Source organism: Nipponia nippon, unplaced genomic scaffold, assembly GCF_047370975.1.
Source record: "Nipponia nippon isolate SJK-2023a ecotype South Korea unplaced genomic scaffold, ASM4737097v1 scaffold_2, whole genome shotgun sequence".
Classification (NCBI taxonomy): Eukaryota; Metazoa; Chordata; class Aves; order Pelecaniformes; family Threskiornithidae; genus Nipponia; species Nipponia nippon.
Genome location: NW_028262336.1, coordinates 34258317 through 34282130, shown reverse-complemented (window position 1 = coordinate 34282130; position 23814 = coordinate 34258317). Strand labels below are relative to the sequence as shown.

General features: G+C 41.9%; 1 protein-coding gene across 1 annotated transcript; it reads right to left on the bottom strand.

Annotated features, from left to right (window-relative positions):
- Positions 1 to 538: 538 nt before the first annotated feature.
- Positions 539 to 21520, bottom strand: LOC104020152 (interferon-induced GTP-binding protein Mx). The gene is made up of 15 exons (XM_009473532.2): positions 21388 to 21520; positions 20348 to 20413; positions 18100 to 18425; positions 16367 to 16559; positions 15316 to 15453; positions 13891 to 14045; positions 12126 to 12264; positions 11430 to 11628; positions 10749 to 10827; positions 9635 to 9757; positions 8673 to 8814; positions 6454 to 6612; positions 5455 to 5531; positions 3727 to 3969; positions 539 to 1057 (listed from the first exon to the last, which is right to left on the bottom strand). Exons 3-15 carry the CDS (start codon positions 18367 to 18369, stop codon positions 824 to 826), a joined length of 2151 nt encoding a protein of 716 aa, XP_009471807.1. The 5' UTR covers positions 18370 to 18425; positions 20348 to 20413; positions 21388 to 21520; the 3' UTR covers positions 539 to 823.
- Between the last annotated feature and the right edge of the window lie 2294 nt (positions 21521 to 23814).

Here is a 23814-nt window from a genome sequence, read left to right as displayed (position 1 = left end):
AAGGAGAAAGGCAGCAAGCCACATGTTCAGACACCCTTTTAATGTTTAACATCCTGGGTGGTTTAATCCCTTTTGGACATCCAAATCCTGCCATCTATTGAATTGCCGATCAGTCCCAAAATTTCAGGTGATGCTCCAGGCATCCAAAAGAAAGAGCTTCTTCACTTTTCTCTACAAATCGGAGAACTGAAAAAGGAGAAATGGAGCCAACAGCATCCTGTGGAGGTACTGATCAGATGAAGTTGACTTTCTTTTCCCTCTTGGCTGGAACTGTTTCATGCCCACCGTATGCACCCTCTCTACCTACTGGGCTGGGACTTGACAGTGGTGACACCTTGCAGTCACCTTTCAGGTGATGGCAGGAAAGACAACAACAACAGTGAGGCAAAACCAAAAAGGGAAGTGGGGCATTGCTAGGGTTGTGTAGTAAGCTTCATCTAGGAAAGTTAGTTAGATAATTTGATTTCTATAGTTTGTGAGTTATACAGCTGAAAGCCCTCATCCTCACTTAAAAAAAAAACACAACAAAACACAATCCTCAGAGCTCTAGCTTTTTAATAATTATTTCAATGATTGTACAGTATTCATAAAGCAAATGTTTACAAATGGGATAACATTTATTTAATCACAACTCTCCCAGTGGAGCACTTTACATAAGGGTAGATGTTTGCATATAAGTAGTTATGGAAAATAAAACAGAACTGAACACTAGAAATGAGTGTTAAAGGTCTGTGCTGACATTACATTTTTAGGGGATTTTACAAAGTTCTTCAATAATGCTAGAAAACAAGAGTAGGAAAATACTTCTGAAAAATGAAGAAATCTACAGTGAGGAGAAGTCTCTCAGGTACTGGCAGGCTTTGGTGAGACGATCAACTTGTTGACTAAGGTAGCTCCTATGTTTAGCAGCTTCACTGTCCTCCTGAAGGAGATGGCTTAATTGGTCTTTTTCTTGCAAAAGATGCAACATTGTGGTCTGTAACTTATCCCCAAAGTCATGAAGGGCAAAAGACAGGATGATCAGAGGTACCTGGTTGCAGAGGCGTTTACTTGCTCCCTGCAAGAAGGGGGGAAAAAAAGGTAGAAGATTTGTTTCCCAAAAAGAACTACAAAAGGAAGGGGCTATAGGTAATCTGGTAAGAAGTGACAGCATGTTTTTAAAATGTTGTATTGAGTTACTGTTCAAGAAGTGAGTGCTTCTAGGAACTAAAAAATGTTTGCCATTAGTCTCTTTTGTGCCTAAAGATCTAAAAATCAAGAGTTATGGGAATGTCAGCTGTTGCTTTTTTCCCTCAGCAAACTAAACCTAAGGCAGGCTGTTCCCTGCTTAGCTCTGCCAGCTATCATTGGTAAGAGTTATATGAGGATATACCTGGCGAATAGTACTTGTGAACAGTTTCTGGCATCAAACCTGTCTTCACTGACCACTACCAGTCCATTATGGTACAGGAAATAAAACAGTGATTTTTCCCAAAGGTGGAAAATTCCTGTATTTAGATGGTATTTCTGACATGGTTGTCCTTTTAACTGTAAGACAGCTTTGGAGTAAGCTTTAGCCTTAAGGGAAAATATCCTCAGCAATAGTGGGACTGGACTGTGCCTACATTACATCTATTGATATCTCCATGAGATAATTTTCTGCTTAACCTGACAAACTGCCTGGTCTAGTTATTTATGCAAATTAAAACAGATTGACCTAGAAGAGCTTGTGGGGCCCTTTCCCCAGAGACATCCACAGGGCTTGGGGGCTTAGCTGGTGCTCTTGGGCTATATGAGGTTCAAAACCTACCCAGTGCTGGGAGGGACATGCCTCCAGCCCTCCTGGGGCCAGGTGAGCACTTACACCTGAGTGACTGGCTGCAATTGAGAGAGCTGCTGTCTTCCTTTCTTTTTGTGGCACCTGACTTGAAAGTGGCAGTGGGAAGACCAGGTATAGGCACATTTGATTTGCAGTTCCTATAGGGTTTAGGCAGCCCGTTTCCAGAGAAGCCTAAGGTGTGTCTGGCTTTCGATACTTTTGGAGCTCAGTGGCTGCAAATCTTTCATGTACCAGGATGGGGTTGAGCTCAAGCTGAAAAATACCTAAGACTAGATGTTTAGTTTTTCTTTCTAGTTTGCAGGGATCTAGTCAAGAGCAAGCAATTTGGCTGAGTCAGCTAAAGCACTTACTAAGCCTACGTAGTCTCTAGGCACTACTGACTGTGGTGGGAGGGACCTTAGGTGCTTTAAATATGGGTGTTTTTCTGGCACCAAACTCTACCCAGAATCTTGACAGTCCTGCCATAGATGACACAGATTCATGCATGCCATTTTCAAAGGCCATGGACACTTAAGAGCTTCCATCTCATTCAAAGTGTATTTGGCTTGCATAAGTCCCATGGAAATATGATGCCCTGGCATTCTTATTGTTGAAAATGGTGCTTAGGGCATCCACAAAAATGTATAACTAGCATCTAAGACATTTGTGTTATAGCAGGGTATAGTGAGGCAGGAGGGAAGAGGTTATGCAGTTCTGCCTTTGTCTCCTGTTCTCTGAAAGCTGAAGGTTTTCTCTCCATCAGCCTGAGCAGCCTGAACATTTAATGGCAGGAATTTGTCAAAACCTTGCTATTGAAATTCAAGGTGAGCTACTACCTACCTTACTGTATATTGAACTTGTTGCTTTCTGAGGGAGTTTTACGAAACAAAGATCAAAAGCAAATCCTGATACTGCATGTTCTCTTTGCTGTCTTTCTTTAACATGATCCTATTTGTCTTCAGAGACTTAACTTCTATGGAGCTATCTGCAATACAGCATACACACTCTGATCTCTACAGATAGCTGAATCCATTTTAACTTGATGTTTTGTTATCTCTTCTCTTGCTGCATTAATTTAGGATCTGACTGCAAGCCACTGACACCACTTTCTGCTGGCAGCAGGAAGACACAGAGGGGCTTGAGGCTGACCTGAGCTCTGACATGCTGTGCCAAATGCTGAAGTGCTGTACATAATGTTGTTAAGCTTGTGCAAACTAGTGTTATTTGAAAACCGTGAGATGAACTTCCAGTGGGGAAAGCAATCCTAGGACTGTTGCTTCCTTTGCTGGAGAGGGGGGTTAGCCATCAACTATGAGTTACTTCTAATTACAGGGCCAAGGGCTCTTTTCCATCCTATCCTCTCCTCCATGCTGGTAAGTGACTGTCCTTTCCTCCCCCCGACACTTGTCCCCATAGGAAAGCCAGCAAGGCAGCATTGTACTGGCGTGGGGCTGTGTAGGCAGCCGGGAGTCACCCCCTTCTCCATGAAAGGCTGGAGGAGGGTGAGAAGAGGACTCACTTGCTGATGGCGCATTCCCCGAGCGAGGGGCAGCTGCAGCAGGGAGCCATGCCAGGCTGGAGGATAGCTAACAAGTGGTTTAGGAGCCAGCTGTCATTTTAACAACCTGCAGGCTTTTCTAATCACCATATCCTGCAGTGTGCCACTACTCCCCAGCGACTGTGCTGACACAGCCCGTCAGACCAGCTTTGTCCTGGCATTTTCATCACTGGTCAGAAGCAGTGATTAATTGATACAGAAGCTGTGCATGTATCTGGATGAGACACTTATGCCCTCTGGCTACTATTGCCTGTATAGTAGTAGTATTGCATGAAAGACTCATATTGACTACAGCGAGATCTGGACAAGGGGTATATGCTATGGCATTCAGAATGCAGAAGAACCACTGTATTGTAGTCTGTAAACTCACATTCAAATAGGCCTTCGTGTGAGAAACCATTTCCTGGACAAAGGTGGACTCTTGATTCAAAACAGGTCCAGCCTGCATCTCTTTCCCATAGCTGGCTTTGGTAGTGTTTTCTGCCGTAAGATAGTTCAAATCATTAATGTAAAGGTCATCCTGGCAGTATACAATTCTCTCCATTTTAAACTGGGTCCGGATATGTCTTTCAGCCTCCACTGCTTGTTTCTCTCTAATGTCTTCAATTCTGGCCTAGGAAAGAAAAGAACAACAAGTTCTCAGACATTTGCTTCCTTTGCAAAGGTGCTGGTGCTTAGCAGTGTCCCCAGGGAACGGCAAGGTGGGCACAGTGTTCAAACAGTCCTTGCTGCAGCACTGTTGAATCCCAGACAGGCTCTTGGGAGCATGGAGTAATGCTTTAGATTGTTTCCTCTGTTGTTAAAGAGCAGGACACCATGGTGGTTTTGTTCCCTCCTTAAGCACGAGTGGGATCAGTCAAAACATGGTGCTTGGACCCCAAAGGAAAATACAAGGTTGATGGGAACAAGCAGCAATGGCTAGCCATGAGTTCAGCCTGCAGCCTGTCCTCAGTTTTTGCATGCATTTTGTTTGTTTCTCCCTCTTGGAGCAGGCAGTGACAACATGCACTGATGTGAACTCCATTGACCCTCCTGCCCGTCTCAAAAACTGCAGTCTCCTATCTGTTGTCAGCAAACCAACCCTGTCTAACCCCTCACTGGTGCTTTTATTGCAGTAATCTGATGCTTTCTGGGTTTTTTGATACTTCCACCTAAAAGTCTGTGTGGGCAGCAAAATTCCCTCAGTCATCCCCAAATGCCCTTAAAATGCTTTCCTGGCCTCCCTAAGAAAGCATCCCATCTTTTTTCTCATCTTCAGTGTCCACCAGAACTTCCTCCCTCTTCATTCCTCTCACCGTGTTATGCCTGAAGACCCTCCTTAAACACCTATGTGTTTGGCTGAAATAGCTTATTTTCTTGCTGTCTGGTTGGCCTGGGAGCTCAGTAGGGTTTGGCCATGCAAGTCAAACAGCAAACCATGTTTTTCACTCGCATTTGCCTTTGAGTTTCCTTTTAAGCAGTACCCTGTGAGTGGACTCTCCTTCCTGGCTCTCCAGCATTCCTTCTTATCTGTTCCTCAAAGCTCTTTCTGAGAAAAGGCCTTCAATGACATCCAGATCAGTTAACTCCACCCAAAACATGCAATCCCCCAAATTGTGCACAGTCCTCTTCTAATACTCTCATAGTTGAATGATTTTTGGCTTGTCTGCTGCTGCTCCCTTTTATCAAAGATGAGATTCCTGCACTGGCTAACATACTGGCTTGTCTTTCAGAGAAGGAAAAGCACTGTTTAGAGTCTGAGTCTACCCACAGGCTTACAAATCATTGCAGGACTTAAATTTGAAATTAATTATAAACTCTTCAGGTTTTCTTTCCATTGTGTTGTATGCACCAAGAATGTGGCCAGAATGAATGAGGAATGAATGTTTTAAATCTTGTCAAAGTTGCACTGAAAGGCAAAATGCACTTTCATTAATGCCATTATAAACATACTATCATTTTCAAGCTCTTCCTTATTTCATAAAAAATGTAGGCCTGCAAGAAATTCCATGCTTGCATAAGGGTAATGCAGTGGGATAGGTACTGTAAGCATGGCTGTATTTACAAATGCCATTCTGTCTTGCTCTTGTCTTATCTCAGGTTATAGGTAGTGTCTCACCTTAGCAGCTCTGTTTAGATTGTGAAAATTAGCAAAATGCCTTTTAGCGAGTTCCATAAATTTCTCTTCAACCAGTCCTAAGGGAACAACAGACAGACAAAATAAAGTCAGGTAAGCAAGTGAGGTTTTTAAGCTATTGTTAATATGACACTTGGGAAAACTACTCATTTTCTGTATTCATCCAGAAATAGCTGAGTACTGATGCACTATGCCTTTATGACCAATACAAACAGGTAGGAATTTAGATTTCTAGGTCCAAGAGTGTGAGCCATTAAAGACCTCCTGTAACCACTTAACACCTGAGAGACTGAATATCACTGAGATTTCTTTGATAAAGCAATTTCTGTGCTTACAGCTGTGTCTGACCAGATGTGCCATCACTTGGCCCTGTAAGCACATCTGCATCTCACCCCCTGAGTGGCCTCCCCTGGAAGAGGGGCTAGCACATATAATAGAGAGCACTGAGTCTGGCACAGATGCTGTAGGTGCCTTCTAAGGCAAACATAGGAGAGAGAGGATCATGACATAGTTTTTCCTTTGGTGCTTTTTACTGAATGAACTACATACCCTTTCCCCCAGCCCCAGCAGTCACTGTATAATACATACAATGTCATGCAAAGAATTGGCAAAGAAGCTGGGTTCTCAGTTCAGGTTTGTATATGCTACTCCCTGGGCTTGGGAATACCAAGCCACTTGGCTGGCACCAGGTACTTTTACTATACTATTTCTTTACTGTGTTGTTTATTATAGTTACTTGCTAACTCCCTTCCACCAGCCACTGGGAAAAGTATTAACAAATGCAGGAGACCACTAGTAAAGATTGGAGGTTCTAGAGAAGAAGCAAGCCCCCAAGCTGAATCAGATTCACCTCCCCACTCTGAAGTATCCTGGCTGGAACTCTTGCCCCAGCAGTGAGAACATCAGCTTATCCCGGAAAAAAAATTGTCAGGCACACTAGTGCCTCCCACCTGAGAGCCTTATGTGGCCTGCGGGACGTACCGATCACGTTGTTCAATATCCTAATGGCCGGCTCCTCCAGCTCTAGGATTTGCTCTTTTACAATGTCCTCAAATGTTCCGTAATTGGTAAAGCCTGGGAACTCCCGGCCACGATACTGGTCTTCATATTTCCACACTTTACTGGGTACATTTTTTTTAACTATAATAGTAAAATAACATTGCTTTACTACTAAATCATTCAATTTATAAATTTCAGATTTAAGAAGGAAGTCTATTTCTCCTCTTTGAAATGCTATTGAGAAGAACAACTACTGAAAAGATCTTTCAAGCAATACCATTACTACAGAACTGAGATAACACACATTATCGCTCAGTGAATGAGCCATCTCACACACTGGATCAAGCATTTAACTGACAGAAAGCAATCCAGAAATTATGATGGGGCTCAAAAATACTGGTTCTTCTTGGAATTGCTGCCCTCACAGAAATGGCCATTACCAGTCACTTCTGAGTTTAAAAAAACCCAGAGCAAAACAAAAACCCAAACTCACTAAAGAGTCTTGTTCCAGGGAATCTACTGTTGACTAGCTGTTTTTATTTAAGATATCACAGTCAATATTTCTTTGTTGACATTATAAGAATTTGCCATCTTAAATGAAGTATACCCCTTTGAATTGCTTTACATATTCAGGCAAAGATGTGTTTCTAAGTGTTTTGAAAGGTTTTGATATTGCCCTGTTTTGGGGTCAAATTTGTGAATCATGGATCAAGTGCACATGTGGCAGTAGAAGTTGAGCCATGAATGCATTCAGTTCTAACATTCAGGTATGTGAGTCCATGGTTGGATAATAACAAAAAAAAAAAAGAAAAGAAAAAGAAAAGACAGAAGTAGATGTGGAGTTCAGAGTCTGAAAACGTACTTGTACAGTTAAAGTAGTAAAAAACTGTAACATGGCCACAAGAATATCTATCAGCTTCGCAACAGGAAGTTCAAGGCTTCAAGTATCTAAAGTATCTGCTATTTTTAATACTTTCATTCAGCATAAGAAAGCTGAAGTTAAACAGAGTCATCTGACATGCAATGATGTACCTTCAGAAATCCTAGCGGTGGCTGCTAACAATGCTTTTCGCTGAGGAAGGGCTCTCTAAAGCTACCTCCAGTTTTCAGGCTGTGTAAGTGAACTTACTCTGCTGCACAGGTAAATACTTCACCTGAGCATATGCACACATGATTTTGGGGTAGCATATTGTCAGCAAGAGCTGTGCTTTTGTTAGAGCTGCTGTGTGCTGCTACCCTGATCCTATTGTTCATACTCCTATTGTTCATTGTCCTAAGTTGGATGTATTAGTTTAAATCAACGGGGATAACCTGAAAGTGCCCTGATGATTCCCCACTGTGGTTCAGCTGGCATGTGGTGCCTTGTGTATCTTTTGCAACTCAGTTGCTCTTTGTCCTCTGAAGAAGCTGCATCCTTCTGCTAGTGCTTTCTGCCATTTTTACATCTATTTCTTCATGTCTTCATTGCCTTACTCCTTTATTCCTCTCCATAAAATCATGTTGTTTGGCTTGGTACTTCATGGATGGGACATAAGAGACATTGACATACACCAATGTCTGTCTGTCTGACTCTCTTCGCATATATGCATATATATATATATACACACATATATTTGTCTTTGGCTGACGGCACCTTTGCAGCCTATTTGTACCTATCATTTTACAGTCACTAGTGATGTTGACAAAGATGTGCATCAAAAACTAAAAGCACTTGTATCAAGAGCTACTGCTTGACTGGTGGCTGGTGCTATTTCATCTCTAAGAGCAAATGATGGGGTCTCTGAAAGATTGGAAAAAGATATTGCAAAAGATGTTGAGTGTACAGCAGAGTTCAGTCTGCGTGTATCACCCTACGCCTCGGTTTAGAACTGAGTTCAGTTAAGAAATTAGCAAGGTGGGTGATGCACAGAAAGGGGTACTCTTTACAAGGCTGTGGTTATTTCAGACTCAGAATTGCTTTCTCCGCACCTTAAACCAGCACTAAGGTAGAGCAAAAAAGACCAAAATTCCAAAACATTCCTAATAATAATAATAATAACAACATCATCATAATCATTATTATTATTATTATTATTATTATTATTATTATTATTATTATTATTAAATTATTAGTGTTGGTGTTGGTTTTGTTGCTGTTGTTTAGAAGAATGGTTCAGAGAATTATCTCAGGTCAGCTGCAAGTGATGGTTTTCTGTGCTTACCCTTTGCAGCACTCTCTAGGAGAATCACTGCCCATGTTCGAAATTCTCTGCGGATTTTTGTAAACAGTCTGACTTCATTTGCAAACAACTGTTCCTCTCCACGCATTGTCTGAGAGATGTCTTGGTTAAAGAGTTTGATCAACTGTAATGAATTAAAGAACAAGCAAGCAATGCAGTAAAGTGTCATTTCTTCAGACTAACTTGCATATGTTAAGTAAATCTCCAGTCATTTGATGTTAAAGCGGGGAGACGGTTCATTGAAAACATCCCTTCCTTAGATCTTTTATGCTTTTAGCTCCTGTGGTTTTTTTGTTTTGTTTTGTTTTTTTTTTTTTCCAAAACCAGCACAGCTAGAGGAGAACAAACTTGATATTCTTTGGTGGTGGTGGTGGCGTTGGTTTTGTTTGTTTGTTTTTTTTCCTGCAGACTCTTAGAACCATTTACTAAATTCTAATTGACTAGTCTTGTATGAAGTCTCTGAATGCTGATGAGCCTTCATAAGCACCTCTGCTGGCCTGCTGAAAGCTTACTGTGAGGGATTAGATCCCCAAGCTGAGACACTTAGACGGACTTGCAAACCATATTTTGATATCAGGAATGCATTTGGTCTAATGAGTGCTGTAAACAATGGAAACCCTTCAAAACATCAGGCAGGCAGGAGTGTAAGTTTTCCTCTCTGAGACGCTTGATTTTGACCAATTAACTGAGTTGTTGTTGAGTTTTCTTGTCATACAATCACAGGAAAAAAATTGCTAGAAGGGACCACAAGCTCCTGTGGTCCATTATTTTTGCAGGTATTCCTGCCAGAGGTTTCTCTATGGTACTCTCAAAACACTTCAGTGACAGATATCATAAGCTTCCTGGTGGTCCATGCCGACTGTTTGTGAAGTTTAGGTGGTTTCTTTTTCTCCCACATGTACCTCCTTGCTCTGCTCCATGACCAAACCAATGTTGATACTTACATCTGTGAGGAAAATCAGCTTCTCAGAATCTGTTCTGGGTGTGCCACTGCTATACTTTTGTAGATTCTGTAACGTTTTTTTGAGCACCTCACGTATTTGGTTCTCTAGTGTTGGCAAAGATTTCTGGGGGGTAGACAGTAAAGAAGGACATTTAGGTAGGTTGAACATGTCTGATTTTGGAAAGAAATCAAGAGTGACCTATACCTGTACATGATCTCTGCTGCTCTTAGGAGTCCAAGAGCTTGCTATCTTTGCACCCCACATGTGATAGTGGGATAGCATGAAAGTGCAAATATGGCCTTCATTGAGAGAAGGCAGGGGGCTAGGATATTCCTGAGAAATCAGGCTGGACCTCATTGCGAGGCGGGCAGAGTAGCTGCAGTCTAGGGCAGTATTTCACCCAGAGTGAGCCAAAAACTATGTACCTACAGGTTGCGCCAGGGAAGGTGGCCATGCAGGGAATGTACTGACCCCTCCATTCCTGATAAATACCTGATTGAACACGACTGTTTAGTTGCTTATTTTATGTAAGGTTACATAAATACACATTTTTTTCTCCTTTAGAACTGAATTTAGAGGCTCCCTGTATTTTAGCATTTTCCCTTAATGGAATAAGATCTATTACTTACAGATATATGTATATAAAATTAAAAACCCAATATACTTACATTAGCATAGTAATATAATAAAACAATTGGATCTTACTTGAGGTTTTGAAGACATTTTCAGTTAAATAGAAATTATTGTGTTTTAATAAGTTCATAGCAGTAACTTGTCATCCAGCCGATCAACAATTTTCACAAACAAAAAGAAATATCATGGCTGCCATTGAAAAGGCAGGAGTTATGAATCACAAGCAGATGAAATGATTTGCCTATTGTCAGTCTTAAGCTTAAAGGCACATCTGAGGACAGAGCATGGGTTTCTTTAACTCTCAGGTCAATTTGTTCTCAGATTGCCGGATTGAAGGATAATTAAGTACTATCTATGCATATAAAGATGCAATCCAATTGCAATCCAATTGCAATCAATTACAATCCAAGGTTGAAGGGCTGAGCTTATTTTTAGATAGTAACTGATAAAAACAGCTTAGTATGGCACCTCTGTTACTTACAATAATATGTCTCACAAGTTCATTTGTGAGCTTCTCTGCCAGATGAGGGATAGTAGCCCTTCCTTCTTCCATAAGAATGCTGCAAAAAAGACAAAATGGTGGCTTTGGATAGATTGTGTGTGCAGGGCAAGGAGGTGGCACTGATGCTCTGCTCTGTTTCCACTAGTTCTACTACACAAATTGAGTAAAGAAAGGTCCCTCTGGGGAGTGCTAGTACAGATGCGGCAGCAGCCCAGGACTCTCTGGGCACCATGGCCTTTATGCAAGAGTTGTTTGACAGCTACTGCTGCTGGCTAAGCAAAGGGAAACAGAGAAGAATCTGAAAATAGCAAATTCTAACAGCAGATTAATATGCTGCTGTATTATTTCTGCATGTGTGAAGTACACTGATTCAAAACCCTTTTCACCTGCCATTCCCTATATTATGATTGATTTGCCGCTGAGTCATCTTCTGGGGAAATCTGTGCCCTCAGCACAGGCAGTATGCTTTCTCATGCTGAGTTTCACTGTGTTTTCCAGTGACTAGAAATACTTCAGTGCTTGACTTGAAGTGCTCAGATGCTTAACTTGAATTCTTTGGGACTATTCTGAACTTCTGAAGTTCATTGCACTTCTCTCAGGGAGAGATATATATTGAACTTGCATCAAAAATACATTTTAGGTCCTTTCTGCAAGAAGTACCTGAAATATTTGTGAGTCTCAAAGAATTTTCTCTCCTGCTGGATTGCAGTGGCCAAGGACAGTTTGTTGTGGATGTCCTGCTGCCCACGACACTTCACAATCATGTAACCTTTTTTGAGGGGGACGACCAGGTTTCGTATTATGTTAATGATAGACTCTTCGGTTCCTCTGTCCACCAGGTCAGGTTTCGTGAGGATCCCTGTGAAGTTACCCAAAGAGAAAGTTAGTTGAGTGCAGAAGTTAAAGGTGGGAGAGTTGTAGTAGGACACCCTGCCACCAGAGCGGGAATGCTCTGTACCGTGTTTTATAAAGCAACTTCTCTTCATTTTGTTTTCTCTCTCCTAGAAAGCTCTCAGCTCCTGGACTTTGCACTGTAAAACTTGCTGCACAGTTGGCCTCCCACCACACCTTTTGCCTTGCAAACCTTTTTTAACAGGCAGCAGCAAAGCTTTCCCACTGTCAACTCTGAGATTTTCAGTTTCCAATTATTCATAACATGAATGCCAGCAAGACTCAATATTGATGGATTCTTAGAGCTGCTGGATTATCTCAAGCTTTGTAAATAGTTTATTTTCTTTTTTTTTCCTTCTTCTAGTAGCTAATTTCACAGATCTGGAGTGGAATACAGAACATCAGACCTTCATGAAAAAAAAGATTTGCACTTCTCTTCAGCTTGTAGCTTAAAAATTGCCTCACCTAATGTCCTTTCTCCACTGGGGTCCACCTCTTGAGCCATTTTCAGTGCTTCTGTTGTTGCAATATCCACGTTACACGGCACCACTACCAAATTAAGTGTTTCTTTGCAGCCAATAATTTTTTTAAGCAGCATTTTGATCTGCAATGCAATACAGCAGTAATGAAGTTCAGAGAAATCAGATGCTTTCATGTAGGATGTGACCATTTCTAGCAATACGAGCCACTGTCTGATGACATTAAATGTCACATATACTGAGGATAGTATTACATGCTAAAGGATGGCATAGAAATGGGTCAGCAGAAGAATGCAGCCTCTTTTCCTATGCCAAGATTAATCCAAACATCTAGCATGAATGAGACCAGACTGTTGTTATGCCTGCCCTGAAAGCTATGTAAAGTTTAACCTCTCATGCATATAATCTTTCATTATGGAAATATTAAAGACATTTCATAAATAATCACATGTAAGAAAAACAAGTTCTGATGTCTAGGTACACCCTTATGGAAAAAAAGCAAGCTAGATGATGCTGATAAATCTCAAATTTGTATCTCTGAAAGGAGAGCAAAAGTCTTTGGCTTATATTTCAGTGGAGTAGTTGTGGAAAAAAACCCAAGTAGCACATGACATCTAGTTGGTGTTGTTTCTGTTTCAATTACAAACTAAAAGAGTTTCTCATAGTTTGTGTTGTATTGCAAAAGGTTCAGACAGCTCTATTGTGCTTATACCAAAGTAAGCTAACTCTTTTTCTCCTGAGTTTTGGTAAAGGTGCCTCTTTTTTCTGCTTCCCATCCACCCCAATTTCGGACATGCTACAATGCTATAGCCTCCACCTCTGATGCATGCAGGCAGCTGGGGATGATGGAAATGTGTGGATTGTGTCTCCCCTGCTGCTTTCTTCCGAATACCATAGAAAGATTACTATCTAATTGTGAAATGAAGTTACTCTTCTCTCAGAGAGTAAAGCCCAGACGATCCAATCTTGTCTCATTTTTCTTGAGATGTCTAGTTTAGTTTGGGCTTCTCTTATTCTGAGTTCCTATTTAAAGGTATTTTAGGAGAAACAATATACCCAGCTTCTGCACAGCTGACCTTGTCCAACTAGAGTTTTATTTGCATTCCCCAGCATTTCTTCTAAAAGCAGCCAGAGAAAGAGCAGAGATCCCCTTCACTTTAGTGCATATTCTGTTTACTTCAAAAAGGGTCTGCTGGGATCCCTTAAGGGATGAGAAAAACCAAGACGAGTCTGGTTCTGATGTGCTCTGTAAGTAAGAGATGACAGAGCAACAAACCTGTAAGAGGGCCAATTTGCTGCCTTGCTCCAGAAGAGCGTACAAGAACTCAGATCTATTCACCTTTGCCAAATACATCCACAGAGCTGGTAAGAGACTACTCATTTTGGGATGTACCTATCTTCCAGACTGTGGTCTAGCCAAGGGACACAGGGGCAGCACAGTGTTCAGGGTCCATACGGCCAAGTTATTCCGTGATGCCAGGGGTAGGCTGTGTGAAGGCACCTGAGGTGGTTCCTTCACAGCTAGCGTGGGCAGCTCCCTCCTGCACGACAGGGCAGACAGGAGATCCTGGACCTTGCTGTTCCTATCGGCAATTCCTTGCCTGAAAAACAGGCCTGTTTGTTAGCATAGCTCTATTGCTGGCTCAGAAGCCCAGCATAATAACTCCAGCATCTTACAGCAAAGGCTCGCATATCAGGTACGTTACAGAATTGACCCTCTGCACAGGTTGGCATATGAGACTAAGTTTTACCTGTTCCCCGATGTCTTTTGGTTGATCACCCACGGCCACTCTGGCAATTCCAGGAAGATCAATTAGTGTCAGATCTGGGACATCTGGTGACCAAATTTCTAGGGAAATTAGTTCTCCACTAATGGCACCTCTAGTACCAGCCACAACATTTTGGGCTGCAAGGAGAAAAGAGCAAGGCAATGAATACAAGCTTCAAACAATGCATCAAAGTGAAGATGAAAACAATGACTTCAAAAAGTACCTACTGCCACCTAAGGTCCTTTTAGGCTTGGCTTTTTTCAGATCCAGCCACGCATGTAAATACATTTATGCAAAAATCTAAAGGAATTGTTATGCAATACCTGGATACGTGGAGTCCTTTTGGAATGTGAACTGTAATGTTTTACAGAGCATATACTTATCAACTCTCATATATGCAGACAAAATACATGTAAATAAACCACAACAAAATTGTTTGGATAAAATACTGGTCAGTTATAGAAAAGCTTCCTCAACATCAAGACACTTTGTAGGCATCAATTAATCCTTGGCTGCCTTGAAAGATAAATACGTGTTATTCTATATGCTTCACATTTTGATAGAGAGGTTCAGCGATCTCTCAAATTTGTCCCAGATCTTATAAGGCAATAATGCTTGAACTGTGAACAGCACAGAGGAGCAAGGAAACCCTGTAGTCATTCTCGTGAGAGATTTTCAGCTCTGTAATTAGCTTGATCGATTCATATCACTTGCCTTGCCAGTTTTGGAAGGATATATTGAAAATATCCAAATAATATATTGAAAAGCTGATGACAAAACGTTAGGACAAATAACAACGTTGCAGAGCTGTGCTAGTCAAGGAAATAAGAACAATCCAACTTTCACATTTAGGGCAAATGCTTACTGGCCTTTGGGTAAGAAGAATGTTTCATTGCACAGCATGAAATACCATAAAAGTAAAGCTGTGACATGGGAAAGTCAATAATTGAGGCTGTGGTCACACTAGCTGGCAGAAAGTCTATATACCTTCCACGCTGCTTTCTTGCAATTTTCTCCAAAATCATAAGATTTCCAGCCACAGACACCTCAAGCATTCTCTGAGCTTTTGAACTGATGACAGGAACCATTTAGGGCTTTGCATGTTTACAATTTGACAGACAACCTCCCCAAAACAGGCAGACAGCATCCAGCTGAGGACACATGAGCTTTTATCGGACATCATGGATCATCTTCACCACTGAAGTAGTAAGTAGTACAACTCTCTTGGGAGAGTTATGTTATATTATGCTACCCCACCTTCTTCTGCTCTGAATTCAACGCTTGGTGTTACTCATGGCTACAATCACTGTGTTAGTCTGGGGACTGCTGCTCAGCCTAAGAAAAGGGGAGAAAGGGTTCAAAGGAGATTGAGAAAGCCAAATCAGAGGAGAATACGTTACAACTCACCTTCTCTTATTGCTTTCTCCACCTGAGAGGCATTCTGGAGCTCCATGCTGATGTTGCGGTAACAAATTTTCCCTTTCCATGCCTGGGTGGCAGGTATTCTTTTCAGTTTAAGTTCCAAGGGACATCGTGTAACAATACCTGCAGCAGTTCCAAAGACAGAGGTAACTCTCTCAGCAGTTGTTATACATGATACACAGCCATGGACTGCGTGGTGTACACAGGGTTGCCTAATACTTTGCACAGAGACACAGAAATGTTCCAAGAGACGTTGGCAAAGGGCTCTCACCTGACTTCCTGCTCAGAGTAGGACTGTCACCAGCACTAGATGAGGTCAGCCATGGCTCTGTCCAGCCATGTCTTGTCTTGCAAACCTCCAAGGATGGAGAGTCACACCTCTCTGGGTGACCTGTTTCAGTGCTGCACTTACATCCTATGAAAACCTTTCCCTCAAGCCTAGCCTGAAAGGCTAGGTGGTATTGTCAACTCATACAGAACTTGCAGAACTTATGTGTGTATACACAGACACACACACAGAGAGCTGCAAAGTCTTCCAACAATCTTCTCTGACCTAAATAACATCCAAGGCACATGCTTGTAAGTAAAAATTTTGGGATATTTTTTTGCCAAAAAAGGTAGCTGTGAGAAAATCTTATTAAAAAACCCAACCCAACACCAAAAGCAAATTTCAAAACTAGTCTTCCGTGTGAAACCACTGCTCTGCTGTACTACTCTTTGCTGGGAAATGCACAGAGTCAGCTGATGCTACCTTTCAGTCTGTCCATGGTTTTGTACGCTACACTATACTCTTCTTACTCCTGATCTCTTGACCACCCAGAACATGTGCCTTGTTGGAGTTACCCTGCAGTACCCCACTTGCACATCCATCTCTTCTACTGGAAACTAGAGCTGAGAAGGCCCCTGGAGTCTCACAATTTAGATATAGTCTCAATCATGGAGTTATCCAATCCTAGACTAAAAAAAGGAAAAAAAAAGTCCCTTCCACCTCATCAAAGTGAAATTCAGGTGAAAACCTGAGAAAGTGAATTCTTACCATTGCCCCTAGGAAGGGCAATACCGGACAGGGCTTCTAGGACAGAGCTTTTCCCAGAGCTCTGGTCTCCAATCACTGCGATCGCGGGCAAAGCCAGGTCTTTTTCTATTCCGAGAGCTCTTAGGCTGTCGATAAGATCAATGCAGGGTCGGATCTTTTCCTCGTATTGGTTGTACAAGGTATGTTTTGCTGCCTGATAGAGTTAAACTTACAATGAATTTTCCATAATTTTAAAATAAGTTGTTTCCACAAAAAAAAAAAAATCTTTTAGGCATCTTTTCCAGCTTATCATTCTCTAGGAAACCTTATGTACTGGCATCAACCTGTACTTCATATCACTGTGTATCCTTGCACCTCCATGGTATAAACAGGTGTCTGTAAATATAACAAAGTCAGTTGAGGTTGGCTCAGTGACCATCCTTAGAAAAAACACCAAACTTTGTAAACTATCCTGAGTAAAAGAGTAAAAGAAGACCTCATTACTAAGTGTGCTTTGTTAATTTATTTTTTTTAATAACTGCCATTTTCTTCCACTCATCTACAGATGTATTGAAGTACATGTATGCAAATGAAGACTAGTCCCAGTAACAAGAGAATTTAGTACAGAATAGCTTATCAAATCTTTTTTATGAATTTTGAAGATTTAGTTCGTGCACAGACACCAAAAATGTTCTGCTGTAGAGTCCTTAACAGGTGGCTAAAATATTTTAGATCATGAAGGCTTTCCTTTCTTTACCTCATTTTAGGCTAGGGTAAGGGATGAATACGAGTGATTTGTTTTAAATGACTGGTTATTGTCATTTTTTGGTTTTGATACACATGCCAGATATTAACACAGGCTCTTCAGTTTCATGAAAACAAACCAAATAATTTCCAGCCCTTTACAAAACTGGTCTACCTGCTGTTAAATATGCCCATATATTTATGTATATATATATGTGTATAAAGACCAACTTGGTCTCTTCTCACTGTTCATCTCTCCACCTTCCAGTCTGACTCCTGCATTTAGAAATGCAGTTTTGAGAACACCAATATTTTACAGACCCTAATGGGTTCATACCTGAATTTTTGAAAAGAAAAATTGAAGTTTCCCACCATCACCTTTGTCTAAGAGAGCGACCACTGGAAATGTGTCTAGCAATCAGATGTAATCAAACAGAGCAGATTTTTCTTGCAAGATGAGAAAGACAGCACATATTACTGGGGGCAGGTATTTTAAAACCTTATTGGTAACCCCTTCCCACTATCTTCATTACGATGTTTACTAGCTCGTAAAACCTAACCATTCTCAAGGAACTTCATTGACACAGACTTAAAAACAATCTGTTTTCAGTGTCAAATATTCAGCACAGGTTATTATTAACCTTTCTTTGTATTTCTGTTGAAAGTAGCAGAGCCTCAAGTAAAAAAATATCTCAGATTTTAGGATTTCTGTTCAACATTTGCTAATTGTTACCAATGAAACAGATACACATTGCACATTAAATTGGCTGCTAGGCTGCTGCCATCCTATTTTTTACACCTGCATTTTTTATGCCTGCAGCTTAATTGCAGGTATCTGTCTTCCTAGATACACAAATGACTGCTTGGCCCTGATCCCAAAAGTACTCTTCTGCTTAGACCTAACAAGTGCAGATTGCCCAAAGAGACAAGGGAATTAATTTTGGGGCACAAAGTGAAACACAGGAGTAAGAGAGGGGAGGATCTATGCCCTCTTCTGGTATCTACCTTACCTCATCCTCTTCTCCATCATACTGTTTTTTCAGGTCCTTCTGCTCATAATTAGGGTTTCTCTCAAACATGTTCTCTGACATCAGAAAAGTTTCATCTTCTAAGTCTTCTGGGAGAGGTACTGAAAAAGCTTCTAAAGATGGTTGTAAGGAAGGTGATTCAACACCACCTTTCTTCAGGGCAAGTGTGGTTCTTTCAGAAGGCTGTTTGAATGCTACACTCTTACGATCCATGGCCTGCTGATTTTTTGGCTTACCATGCAGGTTGTCCATAAGTGCTTCACTAAATAGTGATTACTGTCTGGTCCAACCACTCTTTTGTACAGCTTCTGAAATCAAACATGGGGCACTGAGTGACTCCAGCTTGCAACAGTGAAAACAGCAGAGAAAATCAAACACCACTTTTATTTACTGACTCAAATCCTCCATAGATATCAAGTGCCACAGCTCTTTTCAAATCACTAAAATTGTTCTCCAGAGGATAGATGAAACACTTCTCCCTACCTCTCTTATGCTTTCTTTGTGTTTTCAAAAAAAGAAGTTGCTACAGAGTAAACAAGAATATTTTTTGGGGGAAGGGAGGAGTTACACCAGTTTTTGCAGAAAGCCAGTTTTCCTCAATGAAATATTTTGCTGAAAGGTGTTTTGAGAAGCTTAGTAAGTATGGCAGCTATGGGCATGGTTGGAGAGAGTGTGCGAATGCCTAATTTCAGTCACCTGGGGTCAGGAGTACAGGGCTGTGTGGCTGCACAAGGAAGGTCTACATGGGTGGGCCACCGGCAATGAGAGTAGAACACACCAAGTCATAGTCTGCTACGTGGCCAACTCACCTCTCTTGCACTAGAAACACTTATCAGGGGCAAATCTTACACCTGTTTGTGAAGCTCAGTACCTCATTCCCCGCCTCTATAACTTAAAACCCACTCCAAAAAGCAGATTTTGCTTGATATGTTAGAGAAGGGAGAACTAGGAGACGTTTGATTTTTCTTGTTTGGGTTTTCTTTATGTAAAAGTTTTATTGAGATTATTTCTGTGGGTGACTCAAGAAACTGGAGGCTTTTGATGTGATGTTTTCCAGGAAAAGTGATTTCCAGAGAGAATGATTTAAAGAAAAAAAACCCAACAGTATTTTTTCAAAGCTAGATTTTTTTAACTTCTCCCTGCCAAAAACAAGATCTGTTTAACTCAAACACTTGGGAAAATGAACTAGGAGAAACATATTTTTGCTTGAACTAACCTCCTGTTATTTTAATTTTTTGGTTAAATTAAGTTTACAGGTTTTCTAATTTAAGCAAATGTCAAAACAGGATGATCAGACACAACATAAGTTGTACTGTCAATGTGTAAAACAAGTTTAGAAAAAAACAGATGAATTCCACACTTGCTATTCAGTCTTTCTTTTTAATAAAGCAATGCATTATTTTTTTAAAAATAAATGACTATGGAGAAAGTTCTCAATTTTGACCAGCAATAAAAGATAACTGAACTACTTTAATTTTTTTATAGTTATTCATTTTACAGTTCCCTCATCTTTCTCCACACACCCCTTTCTTTAATATTTCAATATGAACTTTTTTTCTCTTTCTATTAAGGAATTATAAGATTTTTTTTCCTTGAATGAAGACTCAGTGCTTTATTTGCAACAACCATACATTCCCCATTCACTGGCCACCAGTTTCTTTTGTGATTTTGTATTGCTACAGGAGATAATTTACTGATAATAATGTTTCTAACAGTAATCCCTTTTATTGCCTCTCCCATTCTCTACCTGCCTTTCAATTTAATGGAATGAACACTCCCTATAAATTTTTAATTTAATGTAAGTATTACCTAGGAAAAATTTTCCATCCCTTTTACATTATTATTTATATTCATTGGGCTGTGTTCAGAGTTATTCATGTACTGGTTTTAGCATATGGCCTCCTAAACATGGATGTGTTTCCTTCAGAAAGAGATTATACAGCAAGCTTTAGCCATCCTTATAATGAATACGATGAAATGCAAAAATAGTGTAGTAAGGCCACCAGGAAAAACAAAACAAAACAAAACAAAAAAGAAAGATCTTGCAAGATAAACTTGTGACATCTGGGAAACTGAGACTTAAGGAGTCTGACAAAAAAAGTGACAACTTTTTGAAATATTTTAGTGCAAGGGCTGTATCTTACCACATACCGAGAAGGCTTTTTAGCTACGTCTACAGTGCAGACCATCGCACGCACACACAGATACACAGGCTAACAAAGATACCTACAGTAAGCAGCAGAGTAAATCAGCATGGGTGGATTCCTGGGGCTACCCGGCTGTTCTCCGCCTGGACCTGAAAAAGGTTAAAAAGGTTGGTGCAACCTTTCACTGTGCCATGCAGGCATAGTGATTTCTTTGTGTACTGAGCCTTGACAACATCAGATGAAAGAAAGAAAGAAGGAGAGGAAAAAAAAGACCTGCAATTTTTAAGTGCCTTTCTGAAACTGGCTAGAATCCACATGCGAAACGTGACATCTGGATGACGTGCTGATACTGAAAGTCTAATAAAACCCGCCTCACCAGAGCTGCCCCTGCCTCCGTTATTGGGATAATATTGGTTTCTTTGAACCTTACCTTTCGACCTTTGCCTGCCTGTGTGTTGGAAACCTCCCCCTGCACAACACGAAGCACTGCGCTACACAACCACATCTGCATGAAGCACCAACCTGCTGATGGTCCTGAAGAGGAGTTGCCTCGTTTTTTGCTAATGATCCTGGCTTTACATCTTGAGGGGTAATAAAAAAATCCGCTATCAAACCCAAAGCGCAAAGCTGCGGCATTGGACCCACACAGCTCTTGCGTTTATTCACTCTGTGTCCACCCAGAGGAGTGCACAGACTTCTGCCTGACATATCCTGTGACTTCAGGATATTTGGGTGAACTACACAGTTTCTGGGTTACATGTCTATTAATTCTAGCTGTCTTCTCAGAAAAAAATGAAGCAATGCAAAGCTTATGATGCTACCCGTAAATACTGATGGCTAGACTGTGTTGCTGAACACTGCCCCACAGAGTACATACTTTAAAAAATGTATTCCAATTTAAATGCCGTCTCTCAGTCATCTCCCTTTAAAAAGGAAATAATACTAATGTCTTTTCTTTTTCCATACCCCAGAAAACAACAAATTCTACTCCTGGCAACCTTGATTAACCACAATTACTTTAGACTCTTATGCAGCCTTCTCACATACAACTATAAAAATGAATGAAGATAACAGTCAAAAATTGCATGATTATTTTTAGAAGAAGGAAAAGAGAAACTTCTACCTGTGTAGTGTCCTGTAGCAAGGAGAAGCAGTAACTTTTCTTCAGCTTCTGGTCCTTTTTTATTTACAGGCTCCACCTACACACTGTGACAGGAATCAGGAGAAATGAAACAAATTCTGACATGAAAGAGGACTCGTTTCATGATAGCTCTGGAAATAATGCAATGTGTTCTTTTTTACTTTTCATTTCCTTGTATGCCAGCCAACTTTCCTCCTGTTATTTAGTGGAGGGCAGAAACGAAACTCCTCAGGAGTGCAGCTGGCCACCTCCTCGCTTGGCTGTGCTCCATGATGGAGTGATGGGGCAAATGGTACAGGTACTTGGAAAGTATCTTGTACAGCCTTTGACATAGTCCCACACGACATCCTTATTTCTAAATTAGAGAGAAATTTGAAGGGTGGACTATTCAATGGATAAGAAATTGGCTGGATGGATGCATCCAGAGAGTTGCGGTCAATGGCTCTATGTCCAGGTGGAGACAGGTGACGAGTGGTGTCCCTCAGGGCTCTGTCTTAGGACTGGTGTTTTTCAATATCTTTGTCAATGACATAGACAGCGGGATAGAGTGCACCCTCAGCAAGTTTGCGGGTGACATGAAGCTGAGTGTTGCAGCTGACACACCTGAAGGATGGGATGCCATCCAGGGGAACCTAGACAAGCTTGAGAATTGGGCCCATATGAACTGATTGCGGTTCAACAAGTCCAAGTGTAAGGTCCTGCACCTGGGTCGAGGCAATCCCAGACATGAGTACAGACTGGGAGAAGAACTCATTGAGAGCAGCCACGCAGAGAAGGACTTGGGGGTCCTGGTGGATGAAAAGCTGGATATGAGCCAGGAATGTGCACTAGCAGCCCAGAAAGCCAACCGCATCCTCGGCTGCATCAGAAGAGGCGTGGCCAGCAGGTATAGGGAGGTGATTCTCCCCCTCTACTCTGCTCTCGTGGGACCCCACCTGGAGTACTGCATCCAGCTCTGGAGCCCTCAGCACAAGAAAGATGGGGACCTTTTAGAATGGATGCAGAGGAGGGCCACAAAGATAGTCAGAGGGCTGGAGCACCTCTGCTATGAAGACAGGCTGAGACAGTTGGGGTTGTTCAGCCTGGAGAAGAGAAGGCTCTGGGGAGACCTTATAGTGGCCTTCCAATACTTAAAGGGGGCTTATATAAAAGAGAGAGAGAGACTTTTTATAAGGGCAGATAGTGATAGGGCAAGGGGGAACAGTTTCAAACTGAAAGAGGGGAGATTTAGATTAGATGTTAGGAAAAAATTCTTTACTCAGAGGGTGGTGAGGCACTGGAACAGGTTGTCCAGAGAGGTTGTGGATGCCCTGTCCCTGGCAGTGTTCAAGGCTAGTTTGGACAGGGCCCTGAGCAACCTGGTCTAGTGGGTGGTGTCCCTGCCCATGGCAGGGGCGTTGGAGTTAGATGATCTTTAAGGTCTCTTCCAGCCCAAGTCATTCTATGATTCTATGAAATATTGCCTGTGAGCAACAACCCCTCTTTTCTCCCCCCAAAACTCAGCTCACTGAGTCAGCTCACTCACACATGGGGCAAAACCAGCAGGATTGAGCGGAGACTGGACAAGCTGCTGTGCCTCACTCCCACCGTGGCTGCCTGCTGGGGATGCTGGCCTTGCACCATCCGGGGGATCCTTTCAGCCTCCTCATCCTTTCACGCAAAAAGCAAGTGGGTCAGGGCCCTCTTCACAGAAGAGGGAGTATTTTTTCCACCTCATGGTGAGACTTTCCAGCCCAGCCAAGGTGGCAAGCTGTGCCACCGCTCACCCGGGCTGCACCTTTGCTGTCAGAGGCTGCAGGGCATGGCTGAGGTTGCTGAACATGGGTGACAAGAAAGCAAAGTGACACACAGTGTGATTTATCTGCTTCAGGGCAGTCGAGGTCTTGAGCTGTTTCTTGGGTCCTTTGCTGTTTTCTTGACGTTACTGGATTAGGATGCTCCCTCTTCTGCTGTCTTTGCTCTCCTGCCCTCATTTTTTGTGTTTTTATAGGCTCTAAGCTGTTAAGCAGAATCATGTTGTTTTGTTCAGTCAGGGGCTTTGCAAGTCTGATGCAGGATCAGCCCTTATTTCTCATACCTGCTGGTTTCGACTGCTGCCTCCATCAGCTGCTTTCAGTTCCTGGAGGTTGTGGTGGGTTCCAGACTGCCTTATTCCAGTCAGCGGGTCTGACCACACTGCAGTCACAGTGTTCATTAGAGCCAGCCCTTCTTCCTACTTCCTTCTCTAGCAGTGACTCAGAGGGCTCGTTTCTGCACGCTGGCTGCGGGCATGTGGCAGGGAATGACACAGAGCCCAGCAGCACAGAATGCACAGGCAGCACCATGGCTGGGCATGGGCCGCGGCAGGGGACCCCAGCTGCAAGCTCTCCTGGCCTCCTCCACCATCATTCTTGCACTCAAGTGTATAGG